At 63.4% G+C, this 18,162-nt stretch overlaps 5 protein-coding genes across 5 annotated transcripts; 2 read left to right on the top strand and 3 right to left on the bottom strand.

Moving 5' to 3' along the window:
• Positions 1-57: 57 nt before the first annotated feature.
• On the top strand, positions 58-5,010 carry CHLRE_06g273200v5 (uncharacterized protein). Its single transcript, XM_043062973.1, has 11 exons — positions 58-626; positions 938-1,027; positions 1,423-1,463; positions 1,535-1,613; positions 1,790-1,907; positions 2,165-2,217; positions 2,383-2,538; positions 2,908-3,044; positions 3,258-3,429; positions 3,668-3,960; positions 4,114-5,010. Exons 1-11 carry the CDS (start codon positions 177-179, stop codon positions 4,295-4,297), a joined length of 1,773 nt encoding a protein of 590 aa, XP_042923679.1. The 5' UTR covers positions 58-176; the 3' UTR covers positions 4,298-5,010.
• Positions 5,011-5,015: 5 nt separating this feature from the next.
• CHLRE_06g273150v5 (uncharacterized protein) lies at positions 5,016-7,547 on the bottom strand. The gene is made up of 3 exons (XM_043062972.1): positions 7,069-7,547; positions 6,182-6,902; positions 5,016-5,999 (listed from the first exon to the last, which is right to left on the bottom strand). Exons 1-3 carry the CDS (start codon positions 7,477-7,479, stop codon positions 5,395-5,397), a joined length of 1,737 nt encoding a protein of 578 aa, XP_042923678.1. The 5' UTR covers positions 7,480-7,547; the 3' UTR covers positions 5,016-5,394.
• A 46-nt stretch (positions 7,548-7,593) lies between these two features.
• Positions 7,594-12,277, bottom strand: CHLRE_06g273100v5 (uncharacterized protein). Its single transcript, XM_001696418.2, has 9 exons — positions 12,050-12,277; positions 11,821-11,847; positions 11,506-11,580; positions 10,923-11,078; positions 10,581-10,673; positions 10,243-10,368; positions 9,508-9,945; positions 9,144-9,308; positions 7,594-8,865 (listed from the first exon to the last, which is right to left on the bottom strand). The coding sequence occupies exons 1-9, from the start codon at positions 12,230-12,232 to the stop codon at positions 8,647-8,649; spliced, it is 1,482 nt and encodes a 493-aa protein (XP_001696470.2). The 5' UTR covers positions 12,233-12,277; the 3' UTR covers positions 7,594-8,646.
• A 136-nt stretch (positions 12,278-12,413) lies between these two features.
• CHLRE_06g273050v5 (uncharacterized protein) lies at positions 12,414-15,817 on the bottom strand. The gene is made up of 7 exons (XM_001696419.2): positions 15,362-15,817; positions 14,931-15,048; positions 14,417-14,577; positions 13,989-14,165; positions 13,709-13,813; positions 13,002-13,491; positions 12,414-12,800 (listed from the first exon to the last, which is right to left on the bottom strand). Exons 1-7 carry the CDS (start codon positions 15,716-15,718, stop codon positions 12,679-12,681), a joined length of 1,530 nt encoding a protein of 509 aa, XP_001696471.1. The 5' UTR covers positions 15,719-15,817; the 3' UTR covers positions 12,414-12,678.
• Positions 15,818-15,927: 110 nt separating this feature from the next.
• CHLRE_06g273000v5 (uncharacterized protein) lies at positions 15,928-17,879 on the top strand. Its single transcript, XM_001696148.2, has 6 exons — positions 15,928-16,127; positions 16,237-16,272; positions 16,450-16,521; positions 16,834-16,967; positions 17,310-17,360; positions 17,603-17,879. Exons 1-6 carry the CDS (start codon positions 16,090-16,092, stop codon positions 17,668-17,670), a joined length of 399 nt encoding a protein of 132 aa, XP_001696200.1. The 5' UTR covers positions 15,928-16,089; the 3' UTR covers positions 17,671-17,879.
• Positions 17,880-18,162: the final 283 nt, after the last annotated feature.

Here is an 18,162-nt window from a genome sequence, read left to right as displayed (position 1 = left end):
AGGCTCCATTCTGTGTATGCGTGCGTTCCCGTATTACCATAGCTTCATCATGTTTAATATTATATACAACCGTTTATCATTCCTCTAGCCTGGGCACAGTTTTACAACGGCGAAATGGAACATCCTCAGGCGTCGTTTTGCTGTAATTCTTAGCGCGCTGGGCCTAGCGCTTGAGGATGGGAGAGGTTGGGTCCGGGCTGCCAACAGCACCGGACCATGAAGCGCAGGCGCCTGCCACACCGGTATACAGCACAGCCCCCTCCTCCGGCTCCAACAGCGCCAGCGATGCAGCACCCCTCCTTGGGCAAGCGCCGGAGCGCTCTCACGTTGATGTAGAACTCTCGTTCTTGGTGCCGCGGGAGCAGCGCGAGGGGGCGCCGCTGCTGCCGCGGGGGGCAGCAGACTCCGCGGCAGGTGCTGGTGACAGTGCGCTAGCGGAGGGGTTAGACGACGGCGCGATAGCGCTGAGCATAGGGAAAGATGCAGCACCCATGGCAGGGGACACGGACGGGGCGACGGACGGGCTCCAAGGGGCAGCTAAGGACGGCAGCCAGAACGGCGCAACCCCTAACAGCGGCAAGCCGAAGCACCAGTCCACTCGGAAGCAGGTCAAGTTCAGTGACAAGGTGAGGCCGAGCCGTGGTGGCAGGAGTGGCGGCTTGACACGAGCTCAAGGACAACATGAATTGCAATGAAAGCATGGCGGCATGCAGGCACAGTTGGGAGAGGCAGGGCACGGTTTTGCTGGTTCCGCCGGCGTATGTGCGGCTGGCAGGCGGGCGGCGCATGCGGTCATAGTGCTGCAGCTGGGCAGTAGCACCCCGGCGCACCGGCACCCATACCGCGTGGCCATGTGGTCCGCACGCCGCCCTCTGCAAACACACCAAACACAAACTCGCCCGACTGCACACCCTTCGGCCTCCTGGCCGGCGCGCAGGTGGAGTATTTCCCCAGCGACAGCCGCGAGGACGACGAGGACTTGCACCTGCGCCGGGTCATCGCCAGCAGCATCGTGGGGAATACACTGGTGCGCTGCTAGGAGCGCGCGGCCGAGAGGCCCTCGGGAGGCCCTCGGGAGGTCCTCGGGATTTGGGAGGGCTCGGAAATGTTGTGGAGTGGTGGAATCAGCGTGCTGGTTGCCTGTTCCGCTTTCGTGTATCGTGCTATGACTGCCAGCAAAGAAATCAGCATGTGTGAATCATGCGCTCACGCTTTGTCCTGTCGCTGCTCCCCCTGACGGCACTGCCCCATGCTGCCTGGATCCTGGACGCACTACGTACTGTGACCGCCACGACAGGAGTGGTGAGTCTCTCCCTGCCGGCCCAGCGCCGGTCCATGTCGTGACATGCTGTATTATGCGCTGTGCCTGCCGGTTCCATCATGCCAGCATACTGACTGCCTTTCGTGGCGCGTGCTCGGCAGTCCGTCGTGCCAGCCCACTTCGTGCTCGGCTTCATTACCTGGTAGCATGTTGCCGCCAACCTTGTACTTACAACCCTCGGGACCGCCATGTGCGCCTGGTGTGCGCCTGCAGGTATGACTTCCTCATCTACACTTTCCTGGGCGGAGTCATCACCAAACTGTTCTTCCCGCACGAGAACGTATACGCGCAGGTGCGGCTGTCTGTCTCTCTGAGCGGCGTTGCGGTGGTTGCGGGGTATAAGGGCATTCTCTGCGCACGCGGGCTACAGCCGGCACCGGTCAGCGAACACCCGCCTCATGACCCGTTATGGCTTACCCTGCTCTGCAAATGCGAATTGTTCAAACATTGTCAAACTACGTAACACAGATGATCGCCTTTTACGGCGTGTTCGCGGCGGGCTTCGCCACGCGGCCGCTGGGCGCGCTGGTGTTTGGCATCATCAGCGACCGCTACTCGCGCAAGACGGCGCTCATGCTGAGCATAGGTGCGAGCGGAGGAGGGGGCGGAGCCCAGGGCGGAGCGCGGGGCCGGGCGGTGCAGGGGCGTGTAAGTTTGTGCAGTTTGTACAGGGAACGCAGCGGCCTGCACATGCGCCCTGCAAAGCATGCGTGTGATGCAAAGCTGATACTGCATACGGTAAATGCCTTACCTTGCTGTAATCTGGTGTAGCGTGGTCTGGTCTGCATCAACGCCGTCCCTGCATCGTGCACTTGAATGTGCGTGTGTGTTCCACATGTGCAGTAATTATGAGCATACCCACGGCGCTGGTTGGCTGCTTGCCCACCTACCAAACGGTGAGTGCTGCAGCCTCGGCTGTTTGGCTTCGATCTCTGACTTCCCGCCGCTTTCATCCGCATCCGGCACGTCCCTGCCTCGTCCTCCCGCTCCTTAGCTTCAGCGTCGTTATCGTGACATGGTGCAGCCGCCACCCCTCCCCACGCTCTCCTTCGGTCCTTCAGGCGGGCCTGGCCGCCCCGCTGCTACTGGTGCTGATCCGCGTGCTCCAGGGCTTCGCGGTGGGCGGCGAGTTTACAGCCACCATGGTGTTCCTGGTGGAGCACGCGCCGCCGCACGCGCGGGGGCTGCACGGCAGCTGGGCCTTCGCCAGCGTCATGGTGAGGGCGGGAGGAGGGCTTGGAGGGACGAGGGAGCAGGGAGGAGGGAGGCCACTGGCGCGGCCATGGGCATGGGCATGGGATGGGGTAGCAGGCAAGGAGGAGTGGCGGCTCGGTGGAGACGGCCTCTGGCAGAGAAGCAGGGCTGCATCAGGGCCATGGCGGGCGCGTGTCATCCCATACATCCTCTGCCGCGCGCCCTCTTTGTTGTCTCTTTGACGCCCATCGGCTATTGCACGCACGTCTCCTCTTCCGCACCCTGATTGCTACACTGCTGCTCACTGCTGCCCCCGCCCCTGGACCTGCCAACTGCTGCCCCTGCACCTGCACCTGCCCACTGTTGCCCGCCGCCCCCGTGCGCGCCGGCAGGTGGGAGTGATCGTGGGCAGCCTGGTGGCCATGGCCTTCACCCTGGCGCTGAGCGAGGCAGCCATGCTGGCCTGGGGCTGGCGGGTGCCCTTCCTGCTGTCCATACTGGGCAGCGGGGTGGGCGTGTACATACGCAGGTGGGGCGGGGGAAGAGGGAGAGGGAGGCGGAGAGGGAGAGGCAGAGGCTCGGGTTGTGATATGGAGCCCAGAGTGCGGGGAAGCGCAACGCCGTGCGGTTAGCCAGCTGCCATGTCATGCCCTCACCCTCTCACCCACTTTCTGTGGGCCTCATGTATCCTCCGATCTCCCCAATCCTCCCTTTCCTGTTGCTGTTGTCCCTCGCCCCTCAGGCACCTGCGTGACCCTGTCAGCGAGGAGGAGGACGACCACCACCACCACGGCAGCGGCCGGCGCGGGCCGCTGCGGCGTGTGGCGGGCGGCATCCTCATGGTTGTGCTCATCGACTTCATGAACGCGCTGGGCTTTTACCTGGTGGTCATATTCCTGCCGCTGTACATGCAGGTACGGGTCAAGGGATGAGTCGTGGTTTGGTTGAGGGGACACGAGGGAAGGACACGCAGGACAATGCTTCATGTGGGCGGTGGTTGGTGGCGGCTTGCTGGTCAAGGACAAAGGAGAAGGAGTGCCAGCTGCGGTCTGGGGTGGAGAACGAGTGGCCGGAGACACCACCCTCCATCCCATTCCTTCATCCTTGATCCCTTCCTCCGCCCACGCTCACACGCCATCCCTCCCCCGCCAGAACTTCGCGCACCTGTCACACCGCGCCGCGCTGTCCGTCCACACCGCCAACATGTTCCTGTACCTCGCCGTGATCCCGCTGGGCGGCTGGCTCAGCGACAAGTACGGCCGCACGCGCGTCATCTTGTTGCCTGCTGTGGCCATGGCGGTGGTGGCCTACCCGCTGTGGTGCCTGTTCAAGACCGGCAGCGCGGGCGCGGCCTGGTTCGCGCAGGCAGCGCTGGTGTGCCTCATGGCCACCTTCACGGGCGCGCTGCCGGCCACGTTTGTGGCGCTCTTCCCATCAGAGTACAGGTGACACTGGGGGCACTGGGGGCACGCCGGGGAGTGGGGCAGTTGGGCAGTTGGTAGCCGGTTCCAGACCCCCACATCCGGTGTTAGGCAGGGCATGGGTTCTCACAATCGACCTTTGGGGCCTTCCCCCTTGTGCTGTCCCCACGCCCGCAGGTGCACGGGCCTGTCCATCGGCCACAACCTGTCCATGGCCGCGTTCGGCGGCACCGCACCCATCATGGCCACCGGGCTGCTGCGCGGCACCGGCGACATCGCCTCGCCCGCAGCGCTGCTCATCATCGCCGCCGCCATGACCGCGGCCGGCGCGCTCATGCTCAAGCGCTGGCGCATCCGGTAGCCGGGCGCTTGGGCTGCAGGCAGACACTGCAGCGGTGGTGGGCAACACGCAAAGCGGCCTTGGTGGTAGTGGCGGTGGCGGTGGTGGTAGGAGGAGTGGGAGGAGGAGCAGGCGGAGGTATGGCATAGTTGTTGGCTTTGCAGGCACCTTGAACGGCAACAGTTTTGTACCTGAGCCGTGTGCATCGGGGCGATCGGTTGGGACGGGAGGAAGCGAAGGGATGGGGAAAGGTGGACGGCCCAACATGTGCAGGGCTGTTAAGGAAGGACTGTAGTGTTAGAAGTGACCAGGCCACTTTGGCAACAGTGACAGGAGCGGAGTGACCCGAGAGAGTTGCAGCGAGCGAGCGCAACGGTTGGGCGATCTGGCCTTGTGTGTGTCGTGTGTACGCCAATACGTTTCGTCAGTCTGGCGAGGCCGGCTTGTGGGCATCCATGCAGGTGCGCAGGTTTATTGAATATGTCTGCAGGCGGCGAGTATAAGCGAGTGCGGGATTGCGTGCCCGCATGAGTGTAGCAGGCTGGTACAGTAGTAGGGTGAATCAGATCAGTGGCGGGTTTAAAACACGGGGACACGCGTCCATGCTTGGGCGTTCAGATTGACGCTGTGTGGCACCTGGTCGTGATGTTTGCGGCCCCGATCCAAGAGAGCCAAATCGAGAGGTCGTGCACGCAACAGCTGGTATACCGGTATGTATACAGCATGGCAACACACCGCTTACGTCCTCTCGTGCTGTCTCGTGCGCCAACTGTCATTGACTGCCTGTCTGCTTCTGTAGTTCTGGCCCCAGCAACAACTACGCAACTGCAGTATGCCTGCCTGCTACTCACCTAGCAGCACCAGAGACACATCCTGCAATCAGCCCCCCTGAACAGCCGGTGCCACGACAGCGAGAATAGTTACAAGACTGTGGTGCCGTGTGCCACCGAGCCAGTTGTTGCTTGTTGCTTGTTGCCGAGTGTCGCCAAGGAGACACTACAGCCATGAGGCCAGCTGCCAACCTGACGCCACCCGCACACCACAGCAGCAGCCGTACGCAGGGGCCCAGCTGGTAACCGTGTTCGCCAACTCGCGCCCGCGCCCTCACGCCCGCGTCCTTACACCGCCGCAACAGCCGTCCCTTCCGTCCCCGCCCCCGCCGCCGGCCCTGGCCCTGGTCCCGCCCCCACGGCCGCCGCCGCGCGCTTGCAGGCGACATAGGTGCGCTCGCAGGGCGTGTTGTTGAGGAGCCACAGCAGCGACCCCGGCGCGAACCCCGCCGGGGCCAGCTTTGCCGCCAGCTCCGCCCCGAAGCCGTCCTTGTGCTTGCCGCGCCCAAACGTCTTGAGCGTCAGGATCAGCACACCGCCCGGCCCCAGCAGCGGCAACACCGGCTCCAACATTCCGTAGGCGTCGCCCGGGTGCGCGTTGACGTCGCACACCAGGTAGTCAATGGCGGCGCAGCCGCCGGCGGCGAGCGCCGCCGCCAGGCGGCCCGAGCTGACCGCCTGGTCGCACTTGCACTGCAGGTGCACCAGGTTGGGCAGGGCTGCGACAGCGGGGTCGAGCTCAGCGGGGTCAATGGAGACGACGAGGCGGGCGCCTGCGGCGGCGAGCTGCTGCGACCAGCCGCCGGGCGCGGCGCCCACGTCCACGGCGGCCAGGCCGGGCGGCAGGTGCGCGCTGCCCAACACGGTGATGAGTGCCTCGCGCAGCTTGCCGGCTGTGGGGGAGCAGCGGGGCGGCAGAGGTGGTGGTAGCGGTGAAGGGGTGAAGAGTGATGTGGCATGGTGCTGACGTCGTGACGTGAGGCGGTGTGTGCACACCCGTGTCGCCCCGCCCGCCACATGTAGAGACTGCTCCCCACCGGTACGCCAGAACCCCCTCACGCATCCCTCCGCTCACCCGCGCGGCACAGCTGCCCCGGCATCTTCTTTTCCCGCTCGTTGCCGTAGCTGTAGTGCCCCGCCGCCGGCACCAGCCCGAACGAGTACTCCGCAACCGCCTCCGCCGCTGCCAGGTCCGCCGCGCGCTCTGCGTGCTCCGCCGCACAGCGCGCCGCCACCGCCGCGCGCCGCACCTCCCGCTCCTGCAGCCGCCGCCGCTCCAGCGCCGCCCGCGCCGTAGCGGTCCGCCATCGCTCCGTGGGATCGGCAATGGCTGCAACCGCATCCAACACCGGCAGCGGCAGCGTTGCGGCTCCATCGTCACCCCCACCGCCTCCGTCACCTCCACCCCCAGCCCCAGCCGCCGTGCTGTTGCCTTTATTCCCCTTTCCAGGCCGCCCGGCGGCGCCTCTTCCGCCCGGCTTGCCACCTGCTTTCCCGTCCTTCTTGGCATCTTCCGAGGCCCCCGCTGCCTCCGCCTCGGCCGCCGCCACCTCCTCATCCGTCAGCCCCACTGCGCCCGCCGCCCGCAGCGTGTCCGCAACTCCTTGAAGCTGCTCCGCCAGCTGCTGCGAGTGCTTCTGTTGCTTGTCATGCGACTTGGCTAGGCGAGAGTGATCCGCCTCCGCCGCTGCCAGCGCCGCCGCCGCCGCCGCCACTGCCTCCGAAGGCCATTGGATGACGGACAAGACGTGCGAGGGCCGGTCCAACTCCAGGGCCACAACGCCGCGAAGAAGCTCCTGAAAGAGTTGTTATCAACGACGGAAGGAGTTGCTAAGGATTCAGATTATGGTGTATGTGTGTGTATGTGTGTGAGGTGAGGGGTTGCTTCAGTAGTGATCCTGACGCGCTGCCGGTCCCCGTACGGGAGGTGTGCGTCACACAGTCAACACGCCGTCGCCTCACCGCCATCGGCGTCTCCATGGTGCGTGGGTACACCTGCAGCCGCACCCCCACGCCATCGTTGTCACCGCCGTCACTATCACTAGCGGCGCCGCCACCGCTGCAAAACGCCGCCGCCGCCACCGCCGCCCGCACCGCCTCCTTCAGAGCCTCGGGGCCTCTGTAGGTTATGTAGGGCAGCGCCGCTGCGGCGGTGGCCCCATCGGCGCCTCCTGTGCCTTCTGCTGCTGCTGGTAGTGGCGTCGCTGGGTAAGCTGCTGGTAGCCACCACACGCGCTGGACGACCCAGTCCAGCTCCACGCGGTAGAGCCATTCGTTGAAGGCACGGGGGTCTAGCGAGACGTGCGTCAGGAGGAGCAGGCACGGCCCCTCCTGCCCGTTGACCGGACCGACCTCGACGGCCTGTATGACCATTAATATAAGTATCAACGCATTGAAGCGACGAGAATTTCGAGGCGAGGGGCAGGGTTCAGCGACAAGCGACGATGAAACTCACCGAATGCGCAAGACCGACAGGGAAGATGTTGGTGTTCCCGAATAGTAATGTTAGACGATGTACGTGTAACTGGTGTGGGACTTGAAGCACAGCGTGCCAGCCTGGAAGCGTTCTGCTGGCCGCCGCTTCGTCACTCCTCGTGTTTTCAGCCATATTACGAGCGATTATTTTTATCGCAAAAATTCAATATGTATGGTGTGAACAAAATAGACAGGCCGGTCGGCGGGCGGCCCTTCATGTCTCTCAAAACCCGCACGCCGTGTGCCGGCCAGCAACCCCGTACAGCAACCCCCAGTTCGACCTCAAGACCAATTGTTTGGGACCACCTCAGTTCCCGCGACACGACAGCTATCCTCTGCATTGATTCTAGAAGCTCACGAATACAAACTCGCGGCAGTCTTAAGAACGGTTGGCAGCTCTGCACCTGCCACCGACATCATCGCCGTTGCCAACGCTTACGCCCCGAACGCGTTGGCGCATTGCCCACGCATTGTTCATGTTGCGAATACGCGCAATACCGCAAAGTTAACCTTCATGAATCTTGTGAGTACATGAATAACACGCTCTGTACCACCTTGTGGCCCCGTGTGCCCATGCCGACCTTCATCAGCGTTCCACCGTCTTGCAAGGCCAGCACGCCGGGAGGCCCTGCCAGGGGCCGTCCCGCACCGGTGCGCATCCCGGGCCTCATACGCCGCACACTTGCGGTCCTTTGCTTGTGAGTTCACCATCACAGCCTCGTACGTCTTCCAGGGTATTGCCACATAATGCCACCCACAGTGCCATCCACATTTGCAACCGGATTCAGGTAAGGGCGTCGTTGCAGACGCCACGGCGGCACGCAATTGCTTACGCACGCCCCACCCAAGAGATGCTAGCCGTCCGTTCACGCCGTTCCACGCCATGCACAGGACTGAAGATGGGTGTTATGTACAGGAATATGACTGTTATCGATTGCAATATGAATGCTCTTGGTCAAAGAAATCCATCCAGTTCCCGGAAATAAGCCAGGTACACCCTGCAACGCCGTTTCTATTTCAAGTGCCGCTGCTGCTACTGCTGCCATTGCTAAGTTCCTGCGGTCACTACAGCAGCCTGCGGCCGCTGCTGCCAGCACACGCGGCGGCATAGCTCGCGCTGTAGCAGCCCCAGCTGTTGTTGGGCTGGGCGCGCAGGCAGTCGATGCATCGCTGCTGCTCGCAGGCGGTGGGCTTGGCGGTGCACTCACCGCAAGCCCAGCCGCCCAGCCGTGCGCCGACACAGTCCAGGCATGCGTCCCTCTTGGCGGCGCTGCCTCCAGACTTCTGCATGTGGGGGACATTGTGCAGATTCATTTATGTGAGCATTCAGGGACATCGTGTTCAGGGGCACAGGCGAGGCACCGAGCCAGTGGAGCCTAGGGAGTCGAGGGCCGGGCACCTAAGCGTCAGCTGCACGCATGCTGGACAAACCAGCCAGACGCTGACACGGCAACATCCGTTGGTGATCGGAGCGCTTATGTTGGCAGCTCACTGCCTTTCAGATCTCCTGAATAATAGCATACATGCCACAGACTTATAATCATCCACCCAAGCCCGCGCACCTCGAAGCAGGTGTTGCAGTCCCATGGCGTCCCACTGTTGACGGCGCAGGCGCGGCAGCGGCTGAACGTGGGGCCGTCTGGTGACTTCGCGGCGCAAACCTGCGAGCACCAGCCGCCGCTGCTGCCGGCCGAGCGCGCGCAGGACAGGCAGCCGAGCACCATACCCTGTGTCCGCGAGAGGAGCAGCGTGCGACGGAGGGCGAGACAGGTAAGACCACAAGTGAACCCGTACACATGCACATAGCGGGACCGTTAACTGCTGTGGCCCTGGTTACCGCTGCCGCCAAGCCTCGTGATATGGACACGCTCCGCAACCTAAGCACAAGCAATCGCACTCCTGTTGACTGCAGCCAAGTCAACCCACCCGATCAGTGGCGCCGGCAAAGCAGTTGTGGCAGGCCCAGGCGTCCGTCATGGAGCCGGCGCACTCGCGGCACGGGGTATCCAGTCCGGTGCCTAGCGCGGCGGCGGCTGTGTTAGCCAGCACTCCACATTGTGTGCACTTCCAATCAGTGACGGGCGCACACACCGGGCCCGGAGGCGAGGGCGGGGTCGGAGGGCGCGGGGGCGGGCTGGGCGGCACGGGTGAAGGCGGCTTGGGCGAGGGCGGCGCGGGCGCGGGTGGCTTGGGAGACGGCGGCTGAGGCGGGGTGGGAGGACGGGGCGGGGTGCCGGCTGCAGGCGCGGGGCTGGGAGGGGATGGCCTGGGTGGCGATGGGCTGGGGGGCTTAGGCGGGCTGGATGTGCTGCCGCCTCCGTTGCTGCCGGGTGGCAGGATGAGGACATCCGCACAATTGTTGAACTGCGGTCACGACGCGGGGGCAGGACATGAGGGGTGGGGCGGGGAAGGGGGGCAGACGGAGGAGCTAGCGTCGTCTGAGTGTGCGGGCGGTGTTTGCCAATGGCTTCACACCATGATTCATGACCCCCAATGACCGGCGTTGAGGCACTACGTCACAATGATTGCACCGTCACTGCTCATAGCGCGTTTAGAAGGATAGCATGCAGGTGACATAAGCTAGGGCTCCCCCCCTCTGCCTTCAGCAACAGGGGTTCCCCAGCAACAGGGGAACCCCTGTTCAGCAAGCACCGCACCCACCTGCTCAGTCTGGGTGATGGACGAGCACACGCCGGCGCCGTTGACGCTCACACCGCATTCCCCGGCCACGTCGTCTGCCGCCGCGGCGCAGGGCAGGTAGCAGTTCTGATAGCCCACCCACCACCACTGCACAGCAGGAGGAGCATGCGCACACATGTTAGTCCACGTCCACGTCCCTGGCACTGCTGGCCTGACCTTCATGCAAGGTGTTGTACACCGCTGTTATGAATGGGCAAGTCCTAGTCTAGCCAAGAGTAGGGGCTAGGGCCACAAACGTGCCGCAACCGGTAGCCGTGACAACGCAAAAATAAGCACTCAGCACGCAGCCTGCACCGCACCTGCAGCACGCAGCCGCTGGAGCAGCTGACGCCGGGCGGCAGGCGGAAGCGCTGGGTGATCTCCGCATCACTGGGCTTCAGGTACCAGTAGACCTGTTGCAGTAGCAATCACAGCAGTAGCAGTAGCAGGCAGCGTTGCGCAATAATGCCAGGATTGGTCGCAGCTGTCCGGGTGCACTGCATTCGGAACACCCATGCACTCGCGCGCGTGCGCCTACATGGTGACACACACGCCGCCCTGGCACCGACACGTAGGGGACACATGCAAGCATGCCCGCACCCACAACGGGCCACACGTCTCCCTCCCTCCTTCCCTCGCTCTCTGTAAAGCGCCGGCGGTACCTTTCCGTTGTACTTGGGGTCGGGCGACACGCGGCGCAGCTGGTTGGCCGGTTCGTTGAAGCAGGTGGGGTAGAGGCCGAAACGGTCGCGGGGGCACAGCCGCATCGCCATGCGGCCGCCGTGGTTGGTGGAGAGGTAGATGGTGATGTCCACCTCCTGCGTGTGTGGCAACGTGTGTGTGTGTGTGTGTGTGTGTGTGTGTGTGTGTTAGTGTACACGATCTCGTGGAAAACGCAAAACATGCATGCAATGTACGTTCGTGTGTATGTGTGTGTGCATTGGAGAGGAAAGGAAGTAAGCACGCAGACAGTGCACACGCGCGCGCGGGTATGCAGACGGCAAGGAATCAATGTGCGCAGTACGTGCTGGTGTGACGTTTGTAAGAAGGCCAAGAAGGCCTAGTCGACTCCTCCGCCCAAAACCGGTGTTTATCAACACCACCTACACCTATGGTTCCGCAGCGTGTGCGTTTGTAGTGTAATGTGCGACTACAGTGCGAGTCCGTCTGTGTTCAATGCGAGTGAGCGCCTGCTGGTCCGCTCTCCGCAACCTCCCCAGCCCACGCTGCCACCCGCCCGCGTACCTGTTCCTGCGTCCATGTGGCTTTGAAGCCGTCGAACCAGGTATAGGGGTCAGTGAAGTTGACGCCGGTGCTGCCCTGTCGTACATGGATGGTACACGGTGTGGCAAGCGGATGGGTCGGACGGGTCGGTCACGGGGCTCGCAACCGCACTTCCAGCAGAAGTGGGTGCTGGGGAAAGGCAGCACAGTTAACGCAGGTGACCTAAAAATGCATATTGGAGAAGGCATGTGCCCCCGAGGGCGTTCGCCACCTTCCTTCCGCCCAGCGCCCGCGTCCTGGAGAGCTTCCTAAGGCATGTGCCAAAGAGGAACTTACCTGAAATGGATTGCCACAGACATCCGGCTGCATGCATAGAGGAGGAGGGAGGTGCGGCAGGGCGGGGGGGGGGGCGATGTGCAAGATGTGTCGGGCGGCAGAGGTAGGCCAGGTAGGAGAGAGGCGGGTGTGCGTCATGGTAGACGCAGGCCAACAATCTGCCTTGCGCATTATGTAGCTATCATGTCATCTTAACGCACACGATTAACTGATTCGCCTGGGGACTCACAGGCGCTCCATTGCCCTGCCCACAATGCTCGCAGTAGAATCTGTTGTTCAGACGCGCCGCGTAGTTCCTACTGATGGGAGATTTGAGATAGCCATGCCCTTGTGCCAGGTGTGCGCAGTGAAGGGCGACAAAAGCTGCCAGCACCGTCGCTTGGCACAAGTTGGTCGCCAGTTTGGTCGCCATTACGGGAGCCCTCGCGTCGAGGGAAAGACGCTGAGTGGACTAATGAAGTGGATGAGAGAATATGTGTGTACCCAGTATGACTACACAGGGCGAGAGAGCTGCGCATCCTCATGCGTTGGTTACTTTGGTGTGGAAACAGCGTGCTGCTTGGACGAATGCTTCCAGCAGGATACACAAGCGCACGCTTTATATTTTACATGTTCCGCATACTCTGTCGGACGCGGCAGGTCGGTCGCAGCCTTACACAGCACTGCGAGCGTGCCGGTGGCACCTGTCTCGCACCTCGCTCGACGGGGGCCCCCCGTTCCCCCTTGGCCTTAGAGCACCCGGAGCCCCAACTCATTGACAAGATGGCACATGTAACCATCTATGCCGACCCAAACTCTGGCCATCTCGGTCCACTCCTGCCCAAACATCCCAGCATAGCATTGTCTGCTAGCTACTTATTACTGCGCCGCACCCTCCGCCGCCGGCTTGGCGGGCGCTCTCCGGCGGTATTGCACCGGAACGTTCTCGAAGGTGGGGCCGCCCTCCACACTCAGAGCCAGGCCGATGCCGTTCCAGGGGCCTGCGGGCGTAACAGGTGCGGGAGGAGGGACAAGGGTGCCAATGATTCGTGAGGACTGGCGTATGGTAAAGCCCTTACACCCGCCTGTCCATGCCGCTGGGCGCAACGGCAGTCCGCAGACACCAGTAACCACTCCCTGCAGCGGTTGTAAATTTCCGAGCTACCCACAAACCCACTCCTCGAATCCTCTCCCAGTCTTACCCGAGCCGCTGGTCTGTCGGCCGGTGTAGTACAGCCGCCACCTCCCAGCAGACATGGACACGGCGCAGGGGTGACCCACGTCGCCGCCATCCCACGCCGCCGCCGCAGCGCCGCCATCCGCCGCCTCCAGCACCGGCGCACCGTACCGCCGCCACACCGCGCCGCCGTCCTTGCTAACCGCCATGCCGATGCTGCGACGGTTGTCGCACCCAACCGCCTCGTAAAACATGAGCAGTTGGCGGTTGTCCACGTCACGCACGACGCTGACGCTGGCTGGTCCCAGCGCGTCAAAGGCGCTCGAGGCACCCGGGTCCTCATCCGAGGAGGCCGCGGCGGCGGCGGCCGACAGGCCCGCGGGGTCGAACACCACGCCCTTCTTGGTCCACTTGAAGCCGTCTGGTGACGTGGCCATGCACGCCACGAAGCGGCGGCGGGACACATCCCACGAGGTGTAGAACATGCGCATGTCGCGCGGGCCCAGGTTCACCACCTGCACACGCGGGCAGCCGGATTGCAGATTGCAGGCGGGCAGGGTGTTCATTGTGCGTAGCCGGCGGTGGTGGTGGCGGTCAGGCGGTGGCTGGTGATGGCTGTGGTTCGGTGAGCTCGAGCCAAGCGGATGGAGACAACAGGGATGCAAGGCCGCCCTCCGGAAGCGCGCTCCCTCCCGCAGCCCCACACGGTGCACTGCCACGTGTGATGCCCACCTGCGGGCTCCTCACGCACAGCTGGTCCGCCTCGCCCTCGCCGCCCACATCAAACAGCGCGCCCGTGTGGTGGTCAGCCTCGATGCGGGCCCAGTTGCGGCCGTCCTGCATGTGAGAGGGGCGGCGGAGGCCACCGACCAAGGTTTCCCCGACGCAGCTTCATGCGCACATTTTAAGCTGCTGCATCTCCCTGCAGAGCCAAAATGCCCTGCTGCAACAGGAACGCGGCAAGTCCGGTGCAAGCTACCAGCGTACATACGCCACGGCTGCCAACACCTACCTGGCTCATGGCCAAGCCGGGCCGCATGCGCAGCCCCTCCACGCCTTCCGGCGGCGCTGCACCCGCCGCTGCTCCAGCCGGCAGCCCCTGTGGCAGCTGCACGGGCTCGTAGTCGCCGCCGCTGTAGAACATCCAGTACACACCCACGCCGCTGCTCACGGAGCTGTTGGACAGCACCTGAGAGTGAGAGGTGACCAGGGCGACAACAAGGCGGTAGGGCATTCCATAAACGAACCAAACTTCAAAGCATACCAGGTGCGCCAGCACCGCGTGGCGGTGGTAAGCAGCCTGAAAAAGCTTTGAGGTCAGGAAAGGGTATCATGATCACAACACGGCCTTGTGCTCCCGTTTTTGCTGGTCCTGTCTGACAGGGAGGTCCAGCACAGCCCCAGCCCCTGCCCAAGCCCTAGCCAGGCCCCAAGTCGCACCTGCACATCACCGGGCGCCAGGTGGCAGGTGTCGAATGTCCACCAGTCCTTGTTGGGGTGCATCACACTGCCCACATCGGCAGCGGCGTCGGCGCCGCGGGACCCCTCGATGGTGTCAAAGCCGCGCTGCCAGGTGATGCCGTCACGGGAGATGGCCACGCCTGCATGAGCCATTCATCGGGCCGAGTGCTTTGTTCCAGATGGCGTTTTGCCAATGCACGCGTTTTGTCAATGCGCTTCGCGCTGCCCTACCCTGCGCAGCAGCTGGGTGGCTGCACACACACCCTCGTCCTGCACGATACCACTGCTGCGCAGCACGTAGCGCACAATGCCCGCGGTGTGCTTTCCGCACCAGCTAGACAACAACCCGTACGCGGCAAAGCCCCCGGACCCATTCACCTCTGCCACCACCGCGTCAACGCATTGGTCTGCGTGCGACCTTTCATCTAGCGGTCTCTACACCTTTCCACATCCCTCCGCTCCATCTCCTCCCGCCTCGGCCTTAGGCACTCACCCACGCTGCCGGACGACGGCGCCAGCGCGTCCACGCCGCCGGCCGCCGGCGAGTCCGCCCGCCGGCCGCTGTACCACATGTACCAGCGCTGCTCGTCATCGCCCACGTAGCATCGCACCTGCAGGTAGGGGTGGGCGGTGCCCGTCAGGATTCCACATAAGACGGGCAGGAAACGCCATGGTGTTTGCACAGGTGACCTAGCCGCGGACCTCCCTGCTCATATCGTTTGTCCCAAGTCAGGACTGCAGAAGCCAATTTACGGCCAAAACAAGATCGGCTGGGGGAGTGATGTGCATGCAGCCCTAGGCCCCGAGCCCACGGCCAGCGCTTTTGCCATGTCTTGTGCCCTGCCAGCCGCACACACCGCTCCCAGTCGCCGACCCAGATCATGCCCGCCCCCGGCTTCCAGCTCTTCAAAGTGTCACACTTACCACCGGCGAGCCCACTGCCGCCTCGTCCCAGCTGCCCACAGCTCCGGTGCTGAACACAAGCCCATTGCGCTCCACGGCCGTGCCCGCCACGCCCCCAGCTGCCGCCGCAACGGCAGCGCCAGCCGACCCAGAGGACGGCGTGGCAGCTGCCAAGATGTTAAAGTTAGGGTGGCTGTGGCGGCGCGGACCGGTCACGGGGCCATGCAAAGGGTCGCATCTCCCGGAGGAGGCGAAGCCGGGGCGGGTGGCGCTGCACGCGCCTGACACAGCGCTGCGCGAGCTCGCAACCACACCACAGCTCGCGGCCGGGCGGGATGAAGCCCCAGCTGCTGTGAGCGGCGCCTTGAAGCCCAGCATGTCTACCGTACGGGATCGACGCGGTGAGCGAGGTCACGCAAGATTATGGTCGGTCGCGGTGGTTGGTTCGCCCGGTGGCAATTGGACCGTGCGCAGATGTCAACGTATTATAGCAACACAATATGGAAATCTTGATGTACAGATCGTCCCCCCCTGGCAGTTCAGGAAAACAGCAAGCATTCGCGATGCAAGTGCATGGAACACCTCAATCATTTCAGGCCAGCCCGGAGACGGAGACCCTTTGAAACGTAAATACCGGCCTCATGGCCTTGCGTGCGTCCGTCAGCACTGTCACCAGGGCAGCAACTCGTTTAGGCCAGCACTCTGCGCGGCCGGTCCGCCCTCTCGGGGCCCGCGTCGTCACTCGTGCCATGAGCGGCGAGGAGGCTGCGGCCAAGGCCGCTGCTCAGTAAGTAAAAATACTGTGTGCTGCAGCTACCGGCTCAGCTTTCCGACACTGCCACACCCTGGCGGGCGATCCTTCTGCTCATGTCCTTCGCCCCGACTCCGCCTCACAGCCTCGCGGACACGGAGCCTCCTACGATCTTTGACAAGTAAGGCACAGCTATGGGGGGCTGTTTGCATTCCTGCAGGCGCAGCTATGGGGGGCTGTTTGCGTTCCTGCTGCCAGCGGCGGGTGTTCCAGTGTCTGAGGCGGTCCCAGTGCGGCGCCCACGCTGCATGTTCTTTTGGTGACCCCCATTTGCACTCGGCTTTCCCGTTATCGGCAGGATCGTTTCCAAGGAGATTCCTGCCAACATCATCTATGAGGATGACGAGGCCCTGGCCTTCCGCGATATCCAGTGAGCTCTGGGGCGGGCGGGCAAGGCATGGGGTGAGGCCGGGAGGTGTCGGCTCTTGGCGCGGTGGCGGGGTGTACGGGGCGGACAATACGATATGGAGCATCGCAGCAGTAACCATCGACAGGGCATCTTCATGCACGAGTCCTCAACGTATCGAAGCCATCCTCACAGCAGGCAATCGCTACTGGCCCGCATCCCACGGGCCTGCCACGCCCATCCTACACCCTTTCCCGCCCTCTCCAACCCCTCCTCTTACCCCTCCTCTTACCCCTCCTCTTACCCCTCCGCTTACCCCTCCCGCTTACCCCCCAGGCCCCAGGCCCCCGTGCACTTCCTGGTCATCCCCAAGAAGCGCAACGGGCTGACGCGGCTGAGCAAGGCCTCGCCGGAGCACAAGGCGCTGCTGGGGCACCTGATGTGGGTGGCGCAGCACGTGGCCATGAAGGGTGCGTGTCGGCGTCAGGGGCAAGCGGCGGGGTTACGGGACATGCCCACGCTTTGCTAGTTACTCGGGACTTAGCCTGTTGCCTCCCTTACCCTGTCATATCAGCCCTTAAGAACCACGTGTCCTAGAATGGGGGGGGGGGGGGTTGAAGGGGCAGCGGGCGATGGGTAGTGGGCCTGGGGTCAGGGCTAGCAAGGGAGCACTACAGGCGCAACTGCGTAATGGGAGGCACGGCGTGGACGGGGGTGGGGCCGGTTCGTCAGAGAACGAGAACGCAGGCGAGATACCGGTACACGGTAGATGCCGCCAATGTCTGATATATTACTGTGCTTCCCGCACACAGAGAACCTTGGCGACGGCTTCCGTGTGGTCGTCAACGACGGCCCCAACGGTTGTAAGTACATAGACCCGCTTGCAACCTGGGGGGAGGGCACTTGTATACCAGCGGGAGCATGACTGCCGCGCAATGTGCACAGCTAGGGATACAGCAGGGCCAGGTCTGGCGCCTGCGCAGCCGCCCGAGGGTCACCCCGATACTTTCAGCTTACCGCGTTGGTCACGCGCGTTGGTCGCACTTGTCTCACTTCGATGAGTTCGCGTCCGAGTTGCTATCGCTCTGTCATGCTGCCACTGCAGGCCAAAGCGTGTACCACCTGCACCTGCACATCATGGGTGGCCGCCAGCTGACCTGGCCCCCGGGCTAAATGGAGCTAGGCCTTGCCCGTTGCGCTGCCGTGTGCGGGCGGTTACTGGGGCGTTGGCAGCCGGCATGAAGAACACGAGTGGTTGGGTACTCGAGGAGCAGTGTGTGTTTGTGGCCGTCGTCGGCGGAGCTCATGCGCTTTTGGAGCATTGACGGGCGAGCGGGCGGCGGTCGCTGTGGTTGGCAAGGGCTGTAACAGTGTCCGCGTTGAGCCGTTGACTGTGCATCCGCAAGCCCGCATGCTGCCTCTTCAGTGTCAGCCTGTATCACAGCTCAAGGCAACGACCTCAGCAGCGCCCTATGTCCAGCCATGTGTGCCACCAATCGCTCCCAGTTTGGACACCAATGTACCTGCGCCTTGCTCGCAGCTGGGCTCTTTGCCACTGCCCGCCCAGCTGAACGTGACTGCGGAACCTTCCCAGGCTGCGGCTGGCACGATATGCTGTACTGAAGCTGCTCTGCACATCCGTGCTTCGCATTCCCGTGCGCCGAG

This window comes from Chlamydomonas reinhardtii, chromosome 6 (genome assembly GCF_000002595.2).
Source record: "Chlamydomonas reinhardtii strain CC-503 cw92 mt+ chromosome 6, whole genome shotgun sequence".
Lineage (NCBI taxonomy): Eukaryota > Viridiplantae > Chlorophyta > Chlorophyceae > Chlamydomonadales > Chlamydomonadaceae > Chlamydomonas > Chlamydomonas reinhardtii.
This window is presented reverse-complemented; position numbering and strand designations above follow the sequence as displayed.